Below are 18,082 nucleotides of genomic sequence, written 5' to 3' on the forward strand. Positions count from 1 at the left end.
TTAAACTTGTATTTAAAAACTGGGTAAAATTTTTAAAATAACAATGACAAATCTAATTTTTAAAAAATAAACTTGGAAAATGAATGAAATTTTAAAAATAACAATGAAAATAAAGTGTAATTAAAAAAATAAGATTAAAAATGAGATTAAAATTGAAAATAACAATGACAATTAAATAGAATTCTTAAAAATAAGACTGAAAACTAAATTTGAAAAACACTATGAAAATTGCATCGATTTTTTTAAAAAAAATAAAACTAAAAAAAAGAAATACATTTTAAAATATAAAATAGACAATATTTAATTCAAAATCTGCTCCAGGCTGCAGGTTCTGCATCACATTCCCAGATGTGCTCGGAATTCCCGGCGGCCTCCGGCTCCAGCCAGCCCTGCGTCGTTTCCTGCGGCGCTTCCCGCGTCATCATCTTCCCTCCTCCTGTGCTCATCACCTTCCCGGGGCCCATCCTCAGCACCTGCCCGCAGGAGACCGTGCTGGGATCCTCGGGAACGGTGCCGGGAATCCTCGGGAATGCCGGAGGGAACAGCGGGAATCAATCTGAGGTCCCATGGAGCTCAAATCCCGCCTAACGCGGAGTTTGTCCCAAAATTCACCTCCAGGCCCGTCCTTGGCCTGGACCCACAGGAGGCCGTGCTGGGATTCTCAGGAACAGTGTCGGGATCTTTGGGAATGCTGGATGGAGTGCCAGGAACTTCCCGAAGCTCCCTGAGATCCTACGGAGCGCAATTCCCGCGTTCCGGGGTTTTCACCCCAAAATCCGGCCCGCGGCGGGCGTCGCGCTGCTCCTACATCTTTAGTTCCCGTTGGATCCATCCCTGCCGGAGGAGCAGCTGTGGGATCCAGCAGCCAGCCGGGAATGGGAGCGAGGAGAAAATTCCAGACCCAGAAAAGCCAGAAACGGAAAACGCGGATGCGGCAAAAGAGGAAAAAGAGGAATTGGAAGTGTGACGCGGATCCGAGCCCGATCCAAAAGCTCCTTCAAAGCAGATTTGGGAATTTAAGTTCAGCTTAAATTGAGATTTTTTTTAAGTTGGGTTTTTTTCCCCCCTCAGATATTCCCAAGTGGTGGAATAAATCTGTTAAATTCCATTTTCTCCAAATTTTGGGATAACCTGATGCTTGGAATATGGTTTGTGGGAATAGTTTGTTGTTTTTTTCTGTGGTTTTACAGAGATTGAGGAACACCCCAAATGTGGTCAGACCTGACAAAGCCTTTCCCTGCCATGCCCAATTAAGCCAGGCTTAGCTTTTATGGGAATTACTCACCAGGAAATTCGCTTTTCCTTGGGATAAATACAAACACAATCCCGCCACAGCTTCCCAACTTTCACCACAGGAAAGCCGGGAAAGGGAGTAAACCAATCTCCTTATATTTAATTTTAATAAAAAGGAAAAAAAAATAGTTGTGGAAATGAATTTTTTTAATATAAAAATTAACCCAGCAGGAAAGTTTGGCCACAAAAATGTGGATTTTCCAACTTGGAAGTGTCCAAAGCCAGGTTGGATGGGCTTGGAATAACTTGGGGTAGTGGGAGGTGTCCTTTGCCATGGATTTGGATGATCCCACGCAAACCATTCCAAAATTCCAGGATAAAAGTGAAGAATCTTCACCTGGACCTGTGTCCTTTACCCCATAATTTATTTTTATTTTATTTTATTTTATTTTATTTTATTTTATTTTATTTTATTTTATTTTATTTTATTTTATTTTATTTTATTTTATTTTATTTTATTTTATTTTATTTTACTATTTTATCTTCCTTTTTTCTCTTCCCATTAAAATTATTCTGCATCATCACAGTAGTTTCCTGGTTTTCTTTTCCAGGGAAATTCTCCTAAGTGGGAAATCTGGATAAATTCCAAATCCCTGAGGGCTTTTTTTTCGGGCCGGGGAGGTTTGAGTGCTACCATTGAAAAATTGGAATTCTGGAATTCTTCACCAGGCTCAGGCTGGGCTCCTCCTTTTGGGACCACCCCCAATCCAGGGGTTGCCTTCAGAGGGAAAAGGGATTGTGGAAATTTTGTCAGAGGCGTTAAACCATCCAAAAGGAAGAATTCCAACCTCGGAGGATGCTTTGTCCATGTTTTTTAAATTTCACTTTCTCTGTGCCCACCCACCTCACCTGGGCATCAAAATGGGAATTTTTTCCACACTCCCAAATCCCCACAAACCTCTTCCAGCTGGAACAACCCCCTCAAACATTCCCAGCCTGTCCACATTGAAATTTATCCCTCTGCATCTCGGGAGATCCCATAAATCCCTTTTTGTCCATCCCATTTGCGTGTGTCCCACTTTTCCCATGCCATTCCAGATGTAACGATCCCAGAGGTGATGTAACGATCCCGATATCTTGTAGGATCAGCCCCTGAGCCTCGCAGATCCCGCGTTTCTTGTTTGGAGGAAAAGGTTGGGAAAAAACTCCGGCAACGAGGTCACGGGCAGGGTGGACCCAAAGACCTCGGGATTGACTCATGGGCTCCACCCCATCCAGCTCCAGGAGTTGGAAAATCTCCAGTTTTACCTTTTTTAGGGTTTTGGGTTGTTGGTCTTTCCTTTTTCCTTTCCTTTCCTTTCCTTTCCTTTCCTTTCCTTTCCTTTCCTTTCCTTTCCTTTCCTTTCCTTTCCTTTCCTTTCCTTTCCTTTCCTTTCCTTTCCTTTCCTTTCCTTTCCTTTCCTTTCCTTTCCTTTCCTTTCCTTTCCTTTCCTTTCCTTTCCTTTCCTTTCCTTTCCTTCCCTTTCCTTTCCTTTTCCTTTCCTTCCCTTTCCTTCCCTTTCCTTCCCTTTCCTTCCCTTTCCTTCCCTTTCCTTCCCTTTCCTTCCCTTTTTCCTTTCCTTTCCTTTTTCCTTTCCTTTCCTTTTTCCTTTCCCTTTCCTTTCCTTTTATTTTCTTTTCTTTTTTTAAAAGATGCCAGAATTTTTGAGGTTGGAAAAGATCTGTGAGGTTGAGTCCAAGCTGTGCCCAATCCCAGACCAACGTCCAGGGATTCCTTGGACACCTCCAGGGGTGGCCACTCCAAACCTCCCTGAGCCAATTCCAAGGTTTTTTTCCCTTTTCTAGGGGGGATTTTCCCAAATTTCCCACCCTGAGCCTCCCCTGGCACAGCTCGAGGCCATTCCCTGGGATCAGATCCCAAAATTCCCCCTGGAGTCTCCTCACTGAACATTTTTGGAGAAGAACCACGAGCTTTTTCCAGCAAGAACTCAGCTGGATCCTTTTTGGACCAATCTGATCCCTTTTGGATCCAGCTGATCCAAATTTTTTTCCTCAATCTGAACCCCACAGGTATTGTTCGGGTTCATTTCATATTTTGTTTTTCCCCATCCGTTTTTCAAACAACCTGCAACATTCCCCACTCATCTGCCTAAGATGATTATTATTATTATTATTATTATTATTATTATTATTATTATTATTATTATTATTATTATTGTTATTATTTGCAGCCCAAAAAACCAAGGGAGCATCAGGAAATCCTGGATTTTTCTGCCAATTCGCCTTTTTTTCGCTGCTTTTCCCCCCTTTTCCCGCCTCCCACAAACCCATCCCACCTGTTTCTCTCCCAGCGTTCCTGTATTTTTTATGGCTTTGTGTGGGGAGCTCGGCTGTTCCTCCTCTTCTGATTTTCAGGGAATCCCAGGATGGTTTGGGATGGAAGGGACCTCCAGGATGATCTGGATCCCTTATTCCCTTTCCCATCCCACAACTCCTCCTCCTCCTTTCCCTTTCCCCTCCTGGCCCAGTAAAATTCTCCTTTATTAGGGGCAAACTGGCGCCCAAGAGTGACCCAACCTGCCCAAGGATTCTCCATCCAGGGGAGGATCTGAGGCTGGGGCACACCCAGGTATTAATCAGGTTATTCCCAATAACCTGTCATTAGATTCCCAATATTGCACAGCAGCAAAATTCGGGATGAGGTCAAGGAGATCAAGGCTTGGCCCAGGCCCAGGGGAAGGGACAGTGCTGCTTTTCCTCCTTAAATCCCTTTTCAGGCCTAAGAATCCTAAAATCGTGGAATAATTTGGGTTGGGAAGGGCATTAAAAATCATCTTATTGCCCCAAAAAATCTTTCCATTATCCCGGGATGCTCCAACCTGGCCTTGGACAATTCTGGGGATGGGATGGCCAAATTTTCTCTTGAAATCCATTTCAGGGCCTCACCACCCTCACAGGAAACAGTTCTTTCCCTAAATCCAACCTAAATTTCCCATTTTCCAGCCTGAACCCTCTCCCTTTTCCCACAAACACAATTCCTGCTCAATTCCAGAAGCAAGGAGAGCCCTGGAATTTCTGACAGATTTTTATTCAAGCTGAACCTTTGGCCTTGTTGAGCTGGACTAATCAGTGGTGTACAAATAATCACAGCTGGAAAAAATTCTGATATTTCCTCTGGATAACAAAACTCTGCTCTTTTTTCCCTGGGAAAATTTAATTTTCCTTCCTTAAATCTAACTATAAATTAATTTTGCAGGATTTTGTGCAGCCAGCTCCGGGTTTAATCCTTGAAGGATCTTAGAGGGAGCTGCCAGATTTTCTTGCTGAGATGAGCAGCTTTAATGAGGCAACAAAGGCAAATGAAGATTTAATTAATATCTTTCTCATTAATGGATGGTTAAATTGGATCTTAGCACCACGCCTCGGTGAGCCATGGGGTGATACAGGAATGGGAATACGTGGCATTGGCTCATTCCACAGGAGTTAATGAAGTATTAAAATTAATTATTTGCATGGGAGGAACTTCTCAGATGCCCCAATAACCCCAAACTTCAGCTGTGAGCACTGAGGAGCAGATCCTGCAGCTCTTCAGAATCCCAAAATCCTCGAGGCTGGGACAGAATTCCGAGGTCATCGAGTCCAAGCTTTGCCTGATCTCCACCCGGACACCCAGAATTCCAGGAATTCCTCGGACACCTCCAGAACTCCAAACCTTCCTGGGCAGCCCCTTCCAAGGCCTTTTCCCTTTTCCAGGAGGATTTTTCCCAAATTTCCAACCCTGACACAGCTTGAGGCCGTTCCCTCTTGTCCTGTCCCGTTCCCTGGGATCAGATCTCAAATCCCCCCTGGCAGATTCCAAAATTCCCCCTGGATCTCCCTTTTCTCCAGGGTTCTCCATTCCCTTCTCCAGCTGCTCCAGCCTCATTCCCTTCCCTGACCATGCTCCAGCTCCTCAATGAAGAACAAAATATCGCTCTCCTCAATCTTCTGGGGGTTTGGGGTTGGGCTGAGCCTTATCAGAGCTCCTTCTCCAGTCTTGCCCATTCCTGGGAGCTCCAGCTGAGCCAGGACTTAAAAAAAAATCCCAAAGAAACTCTGGGGACTCTTGGGGTTCTCTTCTACCTCAGGATATTCTGAAATCCTGGAGGTGACCCTGACCTGGAGAAGTCATTGGGGTGGTGGACCCAGAGGGACACCTGGCCCAGGTTTTAGGCAGACCCAAATTACACCCAGGCACTCCAGGCTTCCCCTCCAGGGCTGCAATTCCACGTTCCCGCGAGTTTTATCCAGGGAATTAAAGACCATTATCTGTGTTTTGTTTTCCAAGACGAAAGATTCCTGGGAAATTGGGATGCCGTCATTATTCCCGAGCTCCCAGCAAATTTCTTTGGGTGGTGGGGAAGAATTCCTCAGTTCCGGAGTTATTTGTGTGTTTAATTCTTTAATTGCCGCCTTTCGTGGCACTGGAGGTCAAAAAAATGTCCCCAGATCTCTCCATAAGAGAGGAAATCCAAGTAAAAATGTGTTTTGTCGTTAAATTCTTAGGGATGAGATTGAGGTGTCCAGTAGGGAATGGGAGGCTGCCAAAAATTTGATTTTTTTTATGGGGTCGAACAGAAATGGACAGAAATGGACATAAATGAACACAAATGGAAACAATTTATCAGAAATTAACATAAATTATCAGAAATAGACAGAAATTGGCAGAAATGGACAGAAATGGAAAGAACTGAGATCTTGCTCTGGTCTGAGCACTAAAACAGCTCTGAAAACACAAATAATTAAGCAAGCAGTTGGTGGTGATTTAATTTAAACCCATATTTCCCCTTCAATCCCAAAATTATCCAATTAAAAAACACCCCAAAGTATCATTCCTTTATTTGGAAATCGAGTTCCATGCGACACCTCAGGAACTTCTCCAAAACTGAGATTCCAGGATCCAAACCTTAATTCCCAAATTGTTTTTAGCCTATTAATTTTCCTGCCTGGTGTTGTTGGTTGTTCCCTTCCGAGCCTGGAATTGCTCCGATAAAATCAGGGGGAAAATGAGGGTTGAGGTGTTCTGCTCCGATCCGGGATAATGACACCGATGATTTCCTCTCTGCCAAGCGGCCTCAGAGCCCAATTTGGAAAATTATAGGGAAGAGCAAAGCAGCTGCAGCAGCTTCCTCTGATTTCATCTCCGTATGCAAAGCAGCCGGGAAGGATCAGAGCACAGTCCTGGAATTCCTAAAGCCAGAAAATCAATTTACCAGCCACGACAACAACAACAACAACAACATCAACATCAACAACAACAACAACATCAGCGTGCCAGGAAGAAACAGGATGAAGGATCTTCCAGATAAATCTCAGGAGTTGGTTGGTTTGAGGTGAGTCTGCAGCTCCTCTGCACAAACTGCTGCTCTTTAAAGTTTATTTTTTCAAAGGTAAAATTATGTTCTTTTTTTTTTCCCCCTGCAAATTCTTTGCAGAAAAGGCCAAAATTCCTGCTTTTTTTTGTTTGTTTATTTGTTTGTTAGTTTTAGTTTCTATTTCCAAAAAGATTTCTCTTCCAGATGGGAAGGGAGTTGATCTCTTATCTCTTAAGGAACTCTTTGATCTGAGGCAGGTTCAGGGCTTGTGAAAGGAGTTTTGGGCCTGTGCCAAGGGTTTGCATTTGGGAGCTGATTTGTTTTTTGGAAGGATCTCCGTGGAATATCAAGGTTGTGAAATTCCACAAAGGAAAATATTCCATTAAATCTTCCCAGTTCCAGAAACCAAACCTGGGGATTTTTGGGCAGTTTTTTATTTTAACAAATTTTCTCTCCATTGGAAAAACCTCCAAGACAATGAGATGAGGTTTATGGACTTTTCTCAAATATTGGGTTTGGTAACTCTTGGAATTGCCTCAGCTGTCAATCATTGTAATTAATAGGTGCTTTTAATTGCCACAAATTAAATGAGTCAGACTGTTCTGTGCTGCTCGTGTGTCTCCTCTGCTCATTAGATTGATTCCAGAGCCATGAAATGTAAATAAAATAATTTATTTGGTGCTTTGGCTTTGTGTTTTCCTTTCGTTTTAATAATTTGCCACAACTGAGAAGAAAGAGGGTTTTTTTTAATGTAAATGTGAGCGTGGAAATCACATTATCAGCATTTTCCAGGCCTTGGGGATTTATTTGAACTGAGTTTTTGGGCCTGGACTTCAGGTGATGTTAGCTCTAAACCTAAACTAAATACCTCTCCTCATCTTGGCCTCTCAAAAACACATTCCCAAAGGAAAACTAAATTTCTTCACAGTTTTTAGTAATTTTTAGATGTTTATTCTGAAGAGCATGGCCCTTGAGATGACGAATTGATAAAATTCCTGATAAAGTATGAAATCCTGTAAAATCCTGGGCTGAGGCCCTTTTTTTTTTTTTCCCCCGCTGAATTTCTGATGAAATTCTTGTCCAGGAATTGCTTTGCTACCTCAAACTTCCTACTTGAATATGAAAAGGAAATTATTTGTCCAAAAGACAAGAACGAAAATTCCATAAAAACCCATGGAGTGAACACAAAGTGACCACAAAGCAAATATTTTAGGGGAAAATCCACCTGGTTTTGGGAAAATGGCCCTCAGTGGATGGCGGGATTCCCAACAAAGGTCCTGGAAGGGTGAAGCACCTGTAGAACACTGTGTGGGCCTTGGAATTTATGTCCCAGGCAAGAAATTCCATAAAAAAACCAATGGAGTGAACAAAATAAGAATATTTTAGGGAAAATCCTGCTTGGTTGATGGTGGAATTCCCAAAAAAGACCCAGGAATGGTGAAGCATTTGTAGGCCTGGGGATTATCCCACACCCTATGAAGGCCTGGGAATTTATGTCCCAAGTCAGAAATTCCATGAAAAACCACGGGGTGAACACAAAGTGACAAGAACAGACAAAATAAATATTTTAGGGAAAATCCTGCTTGGTTGATGGTGGAATTCCCAAAAAAGACCCAGGAAGGGTGAAGCATTTGTAGGCCTGGGGATTATCCCACACCTATGTGGGCCTGGGAATTTATGTCCCTGGCAAGAAATTCCATAAAAAAACACGAGGTGAACACAAAGTGACCACGGACAGATAAAAAGAATATTTTAGGGAAAATTCCCTCTCAGTTGATGGTGGAATTCCCAAAAAAGACCCAGGAATAGTGAAGCACTAGTAGGCCTGGGGATTATCCCACACCATATGAGGGCCTGGGAATTTATGTCCCAAGACAGAAATTCCATAAAAATCCACGGGGTGAACACAAAGTGACCACGAACAGACAAAATGAATATTTTAGGGAAAATCCTCCTTGGTTGATGGTGGGATTCCCAACAAAGGAAGGGTGAAGCACTAGTAGGCCTGGGGATTATCCCACACCTATGAGGGCCTGGGAATTTATGTCCCAAGTCAGAAATTCCATAAAATTCCACAGGGTGAGCACAAAGTGACCACGAACAGACAAAATGAATATTTTAGGCCCTCCGTGGATGGAGAGATTTCCAGCAAAGGCCCAGGAAGGGTGAAGCACCTGCAGCGCCCTGTGTGGGACTGGGAATTATCTCCTAATCCTAAGGCATTATCAAAACAGTTGCGACAAGGGGAGGCAGGAGCAGGGAAAACATTCCATTTCACAAGGGGATTGCGTCAAGGTGGCTCCCAATTTCCTTTCTCCATGACAGGATATAAAAGTGCTCCTGCCTGGCGGCCCTGGAGCTGCCTCCGCTGACTCGCTCTCCTCGCTGACTGGGTAAGTCAGATTTAACTGAATCAGCTCCTAATTAGAGGTAATTTGGTTTATGAGGAGCTTTGATCGGAGATTTTATATCCTATCCTAAATCAGGGTAGAGTTTATTCTCCAAGCCCGTTTCGCGTGGGAAGTGGGGCTTGGGATTAGGGTGGGTAAAAGCGGGGGAAGAAATGGGAGTTGTAAAAATGATGATGGGAGGAATTTTTAGGAATTGAGTATTTATTTCTGGAGGAGGGTCAGTCCAAACCTGTGATCAGAGTGGAATTGATTCCCAAAAGACGCAGAGAAGGGAATGATGTGGGAGAAGGACAGGGAGGTTCTTCCCAGAATTCATTCTGGGAATAGAGACGGGACAAAAATACAGAGAAGCTTTGGGATGACCCAGTTGTGGCCTTCCAGGACCTGAAAGACCCAAAACGAAAATGAGGAGAGAATTTCTGAGGGATGGAGCGCTGGGAAAAGGGAGAATGGGTTCACACTGATGGACAGGAGGTTTAGATGGGATTTTAGGGATAAATCCTTCCCTGTGAGTCTGGGGAGGCCCTGGAATGGAATTCCCAGAGAAGCCATGGCTGCTCCATCCCTGGAATTGTCCAAGGCCAGGTTGGACAGGGTTTGGGGTCTGTAGAAAGTGTCCCTGTCCCTGTCCCTGCCAGGGGTCAGAACTGGATATTTGAGGTCCATTCTGTGATTCCATGGAGCACTAGAGAGGAGTGGGGACAGAATTGGAAGAGTTTCCCCACAATCCATCTCTCTTGATTAATGTAATTTATGGAAAAGCCGATCGTGCCCTAGAAATGAGGATTTTTAAAAAATTATTATTTTAATTTTTTAACCACAAACTCATTTATTCAGATAATTTAATCCCACCTTTCTATCCAAACATCACCCAGCAAATCCCCATTCCCATTTGCGATTCCCTTTCCAGCAAATCCCCATTCCCATTTGCGATTCCCTTTCCAGCAAATCCCAAAGGGAATAATCTCCCATACACTTCCCATTTCCCACTGGGTATCTCAGTCAGTATCTCACCTAAGAATTTAGGGGCAAAACACATTTTTGCCTCCTGGATTCCCTCTCTTATGGAGAAGAGGGGACAATTTTTTACCCCTAAAAGGCGGCGATTAAAGAATTAAACACACAGAAAACTGCAGAACTGAGGAACTCTTCCCCATCCTTCCAACCCTCTGGCTGTGCCTTCACCGGGTTGGGATTTTTTCGTGCTTCCAGGTCGGATTGGGAACGATGTCTTCCTACGGCCAACTGCTCAGTGCCCGCAGCGCTTCGCCCTGCGAGGTGACCTGTGCCCAGCCCTACGTCGATGCCTGCAGCGAGCCCTGCGTCGCCGCATGCGGAGACTCCCGAGCCATCGTCTACGCCCCACCCGTGGTCGTGACATTCCCGGGGCCCATCATCAGCTCCTGCCCCACGGAGAGCATCGTTGGGTCGTCCATCCCTGAAATCGGCGGGGGAATGGGCTCTGGAGGGGGTGGGATGGGGTCTGGAGGTGGTGGGATGGGATCTGGAGGTGGGATGGGGTCTGGAGGTGGTGGAATGGGATCTGGAGGCGGGATGGGGTCTGGAGGCGGGATGGGGTCTGGAGGAGGTGGGATGGGATCGGGATGGGGATCTGGAGGAGGAGGAATGGGCTCGTCCTGCGGCGGAGGCGGCTCCCACGGGATGGGCTCGGGCGGCTCCTGCGAGGGAATGGGAGGGGGCTCCTCCTGCGGGGGTGGGATGCCACGGCTGGGGAGCCTCTACCGCGGCTATTTCTCAGGCTACGGTAGGAATTATTATCCCTATAATTCCCGAGGGTACTACAGGTATCGCTACGGGAACTACGGGCCTTTTTAACCCTTTAACACTGAGGGATGTCCAAAGGAAAAATAGGATGCAAAGTAGTAGTTGACAGCTAGGAATTCCAAGCGGTCTCTGCTCCAGCTGATGCGGTTGGAGCCGGGGTTGTTTGGATCTCGCTGTGCTTTATCCAAGGCTTAGGATCCCGATGTTCCCTCCCTTTGTCCCTCTCTCTTGTTGTGTTTTGTACTCCCTGAATCTGAAGAGTCAAACCAGTCATGGACTTGGCTGTGAAAGTGTCCGGGTGGAAAAAAAATGTTCTTGAATGACTGCTGGACTGGAGTCCAGGCTGAACTGGGAATGCTGAACTGGGAATGCCGAAATGGGAATGCTGACATGGAGATTCCGTTCTTTGTCTCTGCACTGCCTCATCCCACTTTTTGTTTGTATTAAAGCCCTGTTGCATCACAGCCCCGGGTTCTGGCTTTTATTTCATCACAGTTTCAGTTACAAACCGGTCTGAAGAAAGGGAATCCTCATGCAGTAATTAATTCTTGTCAGAGGGGAATTAATTCCTCTTTAATGCAAATATCATTAGCATGAAATTCCTCAGTAAACTATTTTCTCTTTCTGATCTATTCCACATTATCCAATAAATAACACAGAGTAATTTCCAATAGGTTGCAAAAACCTCTTGGGAGGGACTGGTGCAGCTCCCAGTTAAAACCAGTTTACCCCCAGAGCCAGGGTAATGGGGATTGGGATGCTTAGAGGTGACCTCATTTTGTGGGGATCAAAGGCTGGACTTGATGACCTTGGAGGTCTTTTCCAGCCTCAATGATCCTGGGATTCCGTGGAAAGGAGAACCAGGAAGCTGACAATGCAATTCAGAAAGATTTTTATTAGGGCTTGAAGTGAATGAAATAGAACAAAACAGAGAAATTCACTGGTGGTCCAAGGGCAACCAGGCCACCCCTGTGGGTGACAAAAGCCACTTCACAAGGTGAAGCCAGAGCCTTTACAGAAAGAGGTTTGCAGGATTCCACCAGGAATTCTGAAGCATTTCCACCCCACCAGAAAGGACACGGGACAAGATTAATTAAAGAGTTCCAGGAGTGACGTTATCCCACGGGACAGCGTTTCAGCGGAGACGAGGCACAACAGGAGGAGACGTGAGCTTGGTTTTCAGGCAGCAGCCTCAGAATTCCAGGCCTGGCAGTGGATTTGGATCCTGGGCTTCCATCTTGGAGGTTGTTTGGCCTTAGCACGAGCCCCAGCTCCCCACGCAGGATCCGCCGCGGCTGCCGCGGGACCTCCGGCCGTAAACGGAGCCCCCCATTCCCAGGGAGCCTCCATAACCAAAGGCACCCCCAGATCCAAAGGAACCCTTCGCCCCCAGCGCACTTCCATACCCACAGGACCCACGGGAATTCTGCATTCCAGAGCCAAAGGAACCCCCGCGCCCAAAGGCGATCCCCGAGGAGCCTCCGTAGCCGAAGGAGCTCCCGGTTCCGAAGGATCCTCCCGGCCCTCCCATGCCCCCAAAGGAGCCCCCCACCCCATAGGACTCATCAGAGACGTTCGGAGCACCAAAAACCATGGGGTGGGACGCTCCCACAACGCTCTCCTGGGAGCAGGTGCTGAGAGTGGGGCCCGGGAAGGTGAGGACGACGGGAGGAGGGAACACCACGGCTCTGGAATCTCCGCAGGAGGCAACGCAGGGCTCCAGGCTCCTGCTGTAGGCACAGGGCTGGGAACAGGCCACCTCGCAGCCCTGCAGGCACTCGGGGCCCACGTTCAACATCATCCCTTGGGATCTGGGATCAAGCTGGGAAAGGAAATGTGAAGGTCAAGGCGGCAGCCACGGGTTCCCAGTATGAACCAGTTGTGCTTTGTCCTTTTCCAGCTGCTCCCAGTTCAACCCTCCCTCACAGGTCCCCATTTTTTCCTGCTATTTCCTTCCTTCCCAATCTGTTTGGGGCTTCTCAGTTCCTCCTTTCCTACCACCATCATATTTTTTTCTTCTGAATCTCTCTCTCAAAAAAAAAAAAAATCTTCCCCTTTTCTCCAAGGCTGAACTACCTGATCCTTAAACAATTCCTTGCCCAGAAAAGTCCCATTAATTCCCTTTTCAAGTAGATCTACAGGAAGATTTGCCTTCAGAAAGTCCTGGAGGAAAACCTTCCTTGCTCTGCTCTTTCCTTTCCCCCAACTTTTCTAAATCCGCTCTTCTCTCCCTCAGCCTTTCATAAACTGCTGGAATTTTGCAAGACAAAAAAAGGAGAAATTTTAAAGTACTGAGTACAATGAAGTCAGACTTACCTCGTGTCTTGGAGGGAATAAATCAGTGGAGCTGCGAGAACTGAAGATTTCTCAGGTCTCTCCCCTTTTATTCCATTTTCAGACAATGAGGAAGATGTGACGTCACCCATCATTTACTAAATTCTTGTCACTTACAAAGAAAAAGATCCTCTTAAGCCTCACCAGTGTTTTCATTTCGGCTCATAATTACTGATCATTTCCAGCCCTGCTTTGAGTGACACAAACCCAACACCCAAAAGTCTCCTTTTGTCTCAAACTTCATGGCGAAAAATCCTTTTGGCCTCATTCTGGTTCCAAAGGAAACAGGAGTTGATCTCTGTGTTTATTTTACTTCAGTGACTCGCAGGAAGGTGGCTCCCCTCGTGTCACTCACACAATTGGGGTGTAAGCCTCAGATTTGGGTCCAATCCCTCCCAAACAGAATCATCCGACCTCGGGTGGGGGTCAGGGCTCTTTGCAACCCTTCCTGCATCCACGGATTTGAGGGGATGAGGCAGCAGAGCACATTCCAAAGGGGTTGAAGTGACACGCGAGGTCCTCTAAGCCCTGAAACCTCTGAGTAATTTTAATCAAAACTCGTTTTGATGCTGGGCCCTGAAACCTCTGAGTAATTTTAATCAAAACTCATTTTGGGGATGCTGAGCTCAGCGTTGTCCCTGGGATGTCACCAGTGCCACTGCGAGGGCACAGCCCAAGATCACCTTGTGCTCCAAGGCTGATCCCAAGCCTGGAACCTTGGAATTGTCTTGGCTGGAAAAGCCCTCCAAGGTCATCAAGTCCAACATTTGACCCATCACCACGTGGTCACCCAATGTCCAGTTGTTCCTCGGACACCTCCAGAGACAGAGACTCCAAACTCCCCTGGTCAGCCCCTTCCAAAGCCTGAGCACCCTTTCCATGAGAAAATTCCTCCTGGAATTCTTCACAAATGAGTTTGACCTTCAAAATTATCTCATCATCAACCCAAGCCGCTTAGTGCAGACTTGCAGAGTTGATCTGTCCAGGCCTCACTTAAATCATTAATAAAAAAATAACAGTCAGGGGTCAGGTTCCATTGTAAATCTAGTCATCCCCGGGATATTGCACAGGAACCGGGTTGTAAAATTCCCACACAATGAAAAAGCCAAATTTATGATATGAGACTCAGATTGTATATGTCGAGGGTTGATTTGCTAATTGGAAACCATGAAAATAATTACAGGCGTTAGAAGAGTCACACAGAGGAAAAAAAATCAGAATTTGGAAAGGGTGAGAGATTTTACGGGATGCTTCATACCCCAGGAGATGCCTCCAAAGAGGTATAAAAGCAGGAACATCTCAGGAGTTTCTTCAAACCTTCTCCTGACTTCTCCTGCTACTCCAGGTGAGTTGGATTTAAGCTGATCTTTGCTCTCCCTCATTCTCTGTAGCCAGTTTTAAACAAGGATTCATTCCTTGATTTTAGGGATTTTAGCTGGGAGATGTGGCAGTGATATCTTGCTTTTCGTTGGAGTCTCACTGCAGCCACTTGGAAGAAATCAGTTTGATATTTGAAGATAGAATTTTAGGAGTTGTTCGAATTTTTCTTGTGGCTTTCAAATCTTGAGGTGCAAATTTAAAGCTTAAATTTACCTAAAAATAGAGTCTGAGTTGTCTTCCATAGGGGAGGGAGAAATGGTGACCTAGGACAGGAGAACTGGAGGGAGGAGGTGAAGACACACCTCGATCCCGTTTCCAATTCTGGGTCCAGAATTGGACCCAATTCTGGGTCCAATACTCAGGAAGGGGGTCACTGAGGGGCTGGAGCCACTGGAGAAGGGTCTGGAAAATCCTGAGGGAGTTGAGGGGAGGCTCAACCTGGAGAAAAGGGGGATCCAGGGGGAATTTTGGGATCTTCTAGGGCAAATCTGGGATCTGATCACAGGGAATGGGGGCAGGACAAGAGGGATTGGCCTCGAGCTGTGCCAGTGGAGGCTCAAGTTGGGAAATCTGGGAAAATTTCTCCTGGAAAGGGTGACCAGGCTTTGGAAGGGACTCAGGGAGGTTTGGAGGTGTCTGAGGAATTCCTGGAGTTCTGGATGTCCAGCTGGGGATTAGTCCCATCCTGAACTTGATCCTCTCAGAGCTCTTTTTCAACCTCAGGGATATCCCTGGAGGTGTCTGAAGAATTCCTGGAGTTCTGGGTGTCCAGCTGGGGATTGTTCCCATCCTGGACTCAGTCCTCTCAGAGCTCTTTCCCAACCTCAGGAATATCCTGTGAGCAGGAACGACAAGGATGCCATTTGCTGTCCCATGCGTGTGACAGACCCGCGACATTCCCTGACTCCATCTTTTCCTTCCCAGCTCCTACTCCAACCCCAGAGAACCATGAACTGCATCAGCTCCCGGTGCCTGCCCGGCTGTGAGGTGGCCTGTCCCGAACCCTGTGCCTACAGCAGAGGCCTTGGCCCCTGTGTGGCCTCCTGTGGGGACTCCACAGCCCTGGTCTACGCCCCGCCCGTGTGGATCACCTTCCCCGGCCCCATCCTGAGCTCCTGCCCCCAGGAAAGCATCGTGGCATCCTCCATGCCCCAGCCTGCCTCAGGGATGGGAGGATCCTCTGGTGGCCTGTCAAGAATTGGGGGTTCCTATGGGTCTGGGGGTTCCTATGGGTCCGGGGGTTCCTATGGATCTAGCAGTTCCTATGGGTCTGGGGGTTCCTATGGCTCTGGGGGCTCCTATGGATATGGGAGTTCTTCTGGGGGTGTGTCAGGGAAGGGGGGCTCCTCTGGATATGGGGGCTCCTCCCCAGGGGGCTGCTACATCAGGAAGTTCTACACCAGCAGCAGCCGTGGATCCCGCCTGGGATACTGAGGCAGCTGAAGATCCGCAGGCCCGGGAGATAAAACCTCCAGATCCGCAGCTGGGACCGGCTTTTTGGAGAAAAAAAAGCACCAAAGGGAGCCAGCCTCGCTCAGGAACTCTGGGAACTGGGCCCTGCATTTCCCCTTCATCTTTAATTAATAACAGCCTCTGTTAATCACCCTTCAATGCCAGCTCCTTCCTTCCATTGTGCCAAGAGAAGGAAAAGAGAACAGCTTGAAAAGCCTGGCATGGAATTTGTCAGTGCAGGCCTGACAGGAGAAGAACAATGGGTGGAAGGTGGATTCCTCTTGGACAGTGGAGCTGAAGGAAGGAGTGGCTGTTTGGTGTTACCCCATAGTGTATCCTATTAAAATCCTCCTGCATCATCACGTTTTGCTGGGATTTCCTTTCTCTGCGGGACCGTTTTGGTCCCATCCTTTTCTCTGCCTCCTTAGGCTGCCTCGAGCTGGTTCAGCAGAGCAGCAATCACGGTTTTATGGTAATTGGGCGGTAATTGTTTAAGTAATCGGGGTTGTGAAACTGAGGGTTGGATGAAGCACCTGAAATTTCGGCACAAAATAGTTCATTTGTTCTCTGGAGGGCACGAATGTGACTGAGCTGCAGGTTGAATGAGTGAGGGGTGGGATGTGGTTGGCTGAAGGCTGGAAAGTCACAAGGTTTTTATCTCAAACCCTGGTTTAGCTCAACTCCTCCCTCTCAAAGGATTTTGATCATTCCTGGAATTATTAAAATCCAAACTTTGAAGTAGGAAAAGATCTCCAAAGTCACCGAGTCCAACCTTTGGTCAATCTCCACCTCTCACCAGACCTGTGCCATGTCCAGTCCTTCCTCAGACACCTCCAGGAGTGACCACTCCAAACGTCCCTGAGCAGCCCCTTCCAAGGCCTTTTCCCTTTTCCAGGAGGGATTTTCCCAAATTTCCCACCGTGACACAACTCAAGGCCGTTCCCTCTTCTCCTGTCCCATTCCCTGTGATCAGAGCCCAGCCCCATCCATTCTGTCACCATATTTAGGACTGGTTTTTAGGAATTATCGTGATTCCCTGCAGAGCTCTAAAGTTTAGGAAAGCTGAACACATTTTTGGGAGTACTAATGAACAGAAACCAAGATGAAAATCTGAGGACTGGGGACAGGAACCAAAGCAAATCCACCAAAGAACCTCTCCCTGATTTCTGAGCCGTCACTCCGAGCCTGCAGAGCAAAAATGCTTCGAGATGTGGAGAAATTTCTCCCAGCTGTGGCATCATCAAAGGGCTGTTTTTATGTGACAGAAAGATGTCACTGGGCTGTGCAAGAGAGGATTTCCCAAGGGAGGAGTGACACAAGAGCACAAATCCTGCCCAGTGCTGTTGTTTTCTGTTGGGATGGAAACACAGAGAGAGCCATGGGTGAGCCCAGATCTAAAAGTGAGCTAAAGATGAGCTAAACCCCTGCTTTACTTCCTCAGAAAACACATCAGAGAGAGCACCCTCCCCCCCAAAAAAAATTTTAAAATGGTTTTAATATTTTATATTGGACTATACAATCCTTAATATGTATTAAATCAAGAAGGATGAACTGAAATATGGGAACTATCAGGCAAAAGAAGTTGTCCATATGAGAGATTCCTGCTTGGAATCTTTGGAATTTTTCACTTGTTGTTTAAGCTGGAAATGGGTTTAAAATTTTTAATTGACAGCCCTGGAGATAAACAGAAAATTAAATGACACATGACTAAAGTTGCTTAAATTCCCCATGTGCCCAAAGAGGTTTAGGAGTTTTAATCTGCGATTAATTTAATGATGGCATGCAATAAATTCATCAGCTCTGAGCAAAACCTTAATGGGGATGAAGGAACAGGCTCAATTGGAAAACAATTGGATAATTTGTTTGCAATTGTGGTGAAGCTCTGGAGAAGGGAGGCAAAATCCCGGTGAATTCCAGTTCAGCAAATCCCAGAATGTGTCACAAGGTGAAACCAGAGCTCCAAATTCCTGTTAAAGTGGCCTGGAAGTCACTCCAGGATTTAAGACGGGAGGATTTCAGCTGGCTCAGACCAAAGTGGTCTCCAACCGAACGATTTGTGGAGGAAAAGGAGGAAAAGAAAACATGAGGCAAAAATAGGGATATAAAAGAGCTTTAATGGAAATATTGATGGTG

General features: G+C 46.4%; 3 protein-coding genes across 3 annotated transcripts; 2 read left to right on the top strand and 1 right to left on the bottom strand.

Moving 5' to 3' along the window:
- Positions 1–10,225: 10,225 nt before the first annotated feature.
- LOC130263162 (feather keratin B-4-like) lies at positions 10,226–11,222 on the top strand. Its single transcript, XM_056510632.1, has 2 exons — positions 10,226–10,547; positions 10,695–11,222. The coding sequence occupies exons 1-2, from the start codon at positions 10,226–10,228 to the stop codon at positions 10,832–10,834; spliced, it is 462 nt and encodes a 153-aa protein (XP_056366607.1). The 3' UTR covers positions 10,835–11,222.
- Positions 11,223–12,038: 816 nt separating this feature from the next.
- Positions 12,039–12,581, bottom strand: LOC130263238 (scale keratin-like). The gene has a single exon (XM_056510773.1). It carries the CDS (start codon positions 12,579–12,581, stop codon positions 12,039–12,041), a length of 543 nt encoding a protein of 180 aa, XP_056366748.1.
- Positions 12,582–15,445: 2,864 nt separating this feature from the next.
- On the top strand, positions 15,446–15,931 carry LOC130263239 (scale keratin-like). The gene has a single exon (XM_056510774.1). It carries the CDS (start codon positions 15,446–15,448, stop codon positions 15,929–15,931), a length of 486 nt encoding a protein of 161 aa, XP_056366749.1.
- The last annotated feature ends 2,151 nt before the right edge of the window (positions 15,932–18,082 follow it).

This window comes from Oenanthe melanoleuca, chromosome 25, assembly GCF_029582105.1.
Source record: "Oenanthe melanoleuca isolate GR-GAL-2019-014 chromosome 25, OMel1.0, whole genome shotgun sequence".
Taxonomy (NCBI): domain Eukaryota; kingdom Metazoa; phylum Chordata; class Aves; order Passeriformes; family Muscicapidae; genus Oenanthe; species Oenanthe melanoleuca.

What these genes read in the sequence shown, in the direction of transcription:
- LOC130263162 (XM_056510632.1), top strand. Translation starts at nt 10,226, where the DNA reads ATGTCTTCCTACGGCCAACTGCTCAGTGCCCGCAGCGCTTCGCCCTGC. An exon ending in TGGTGGAATGGGATCTGGAG is followed by an intron (nt 10,548 to 10,694) that starts GCGGGATGGGGT and finishes AGGGAATGGGAG; the next exon opens with GGGGCTCCTCCTGCGGGGGT.
- LOC130263238 (XM_056510773.1), bottom strand. Translation starts at nt 12,581, where the DNA reads ATGTTGAACGTGGGCCCCGAGTGCCTGCAGGGCTGCGAGGTGGCCTGT.
- LOC130263239 (XM_056510774.1), top strand. Translation starts at nt 15,446, where the DNA reads ATGAACTGCATCAGCTCCCGGTGCCTGCCCGGCTGTGAGGTGGCCTGT.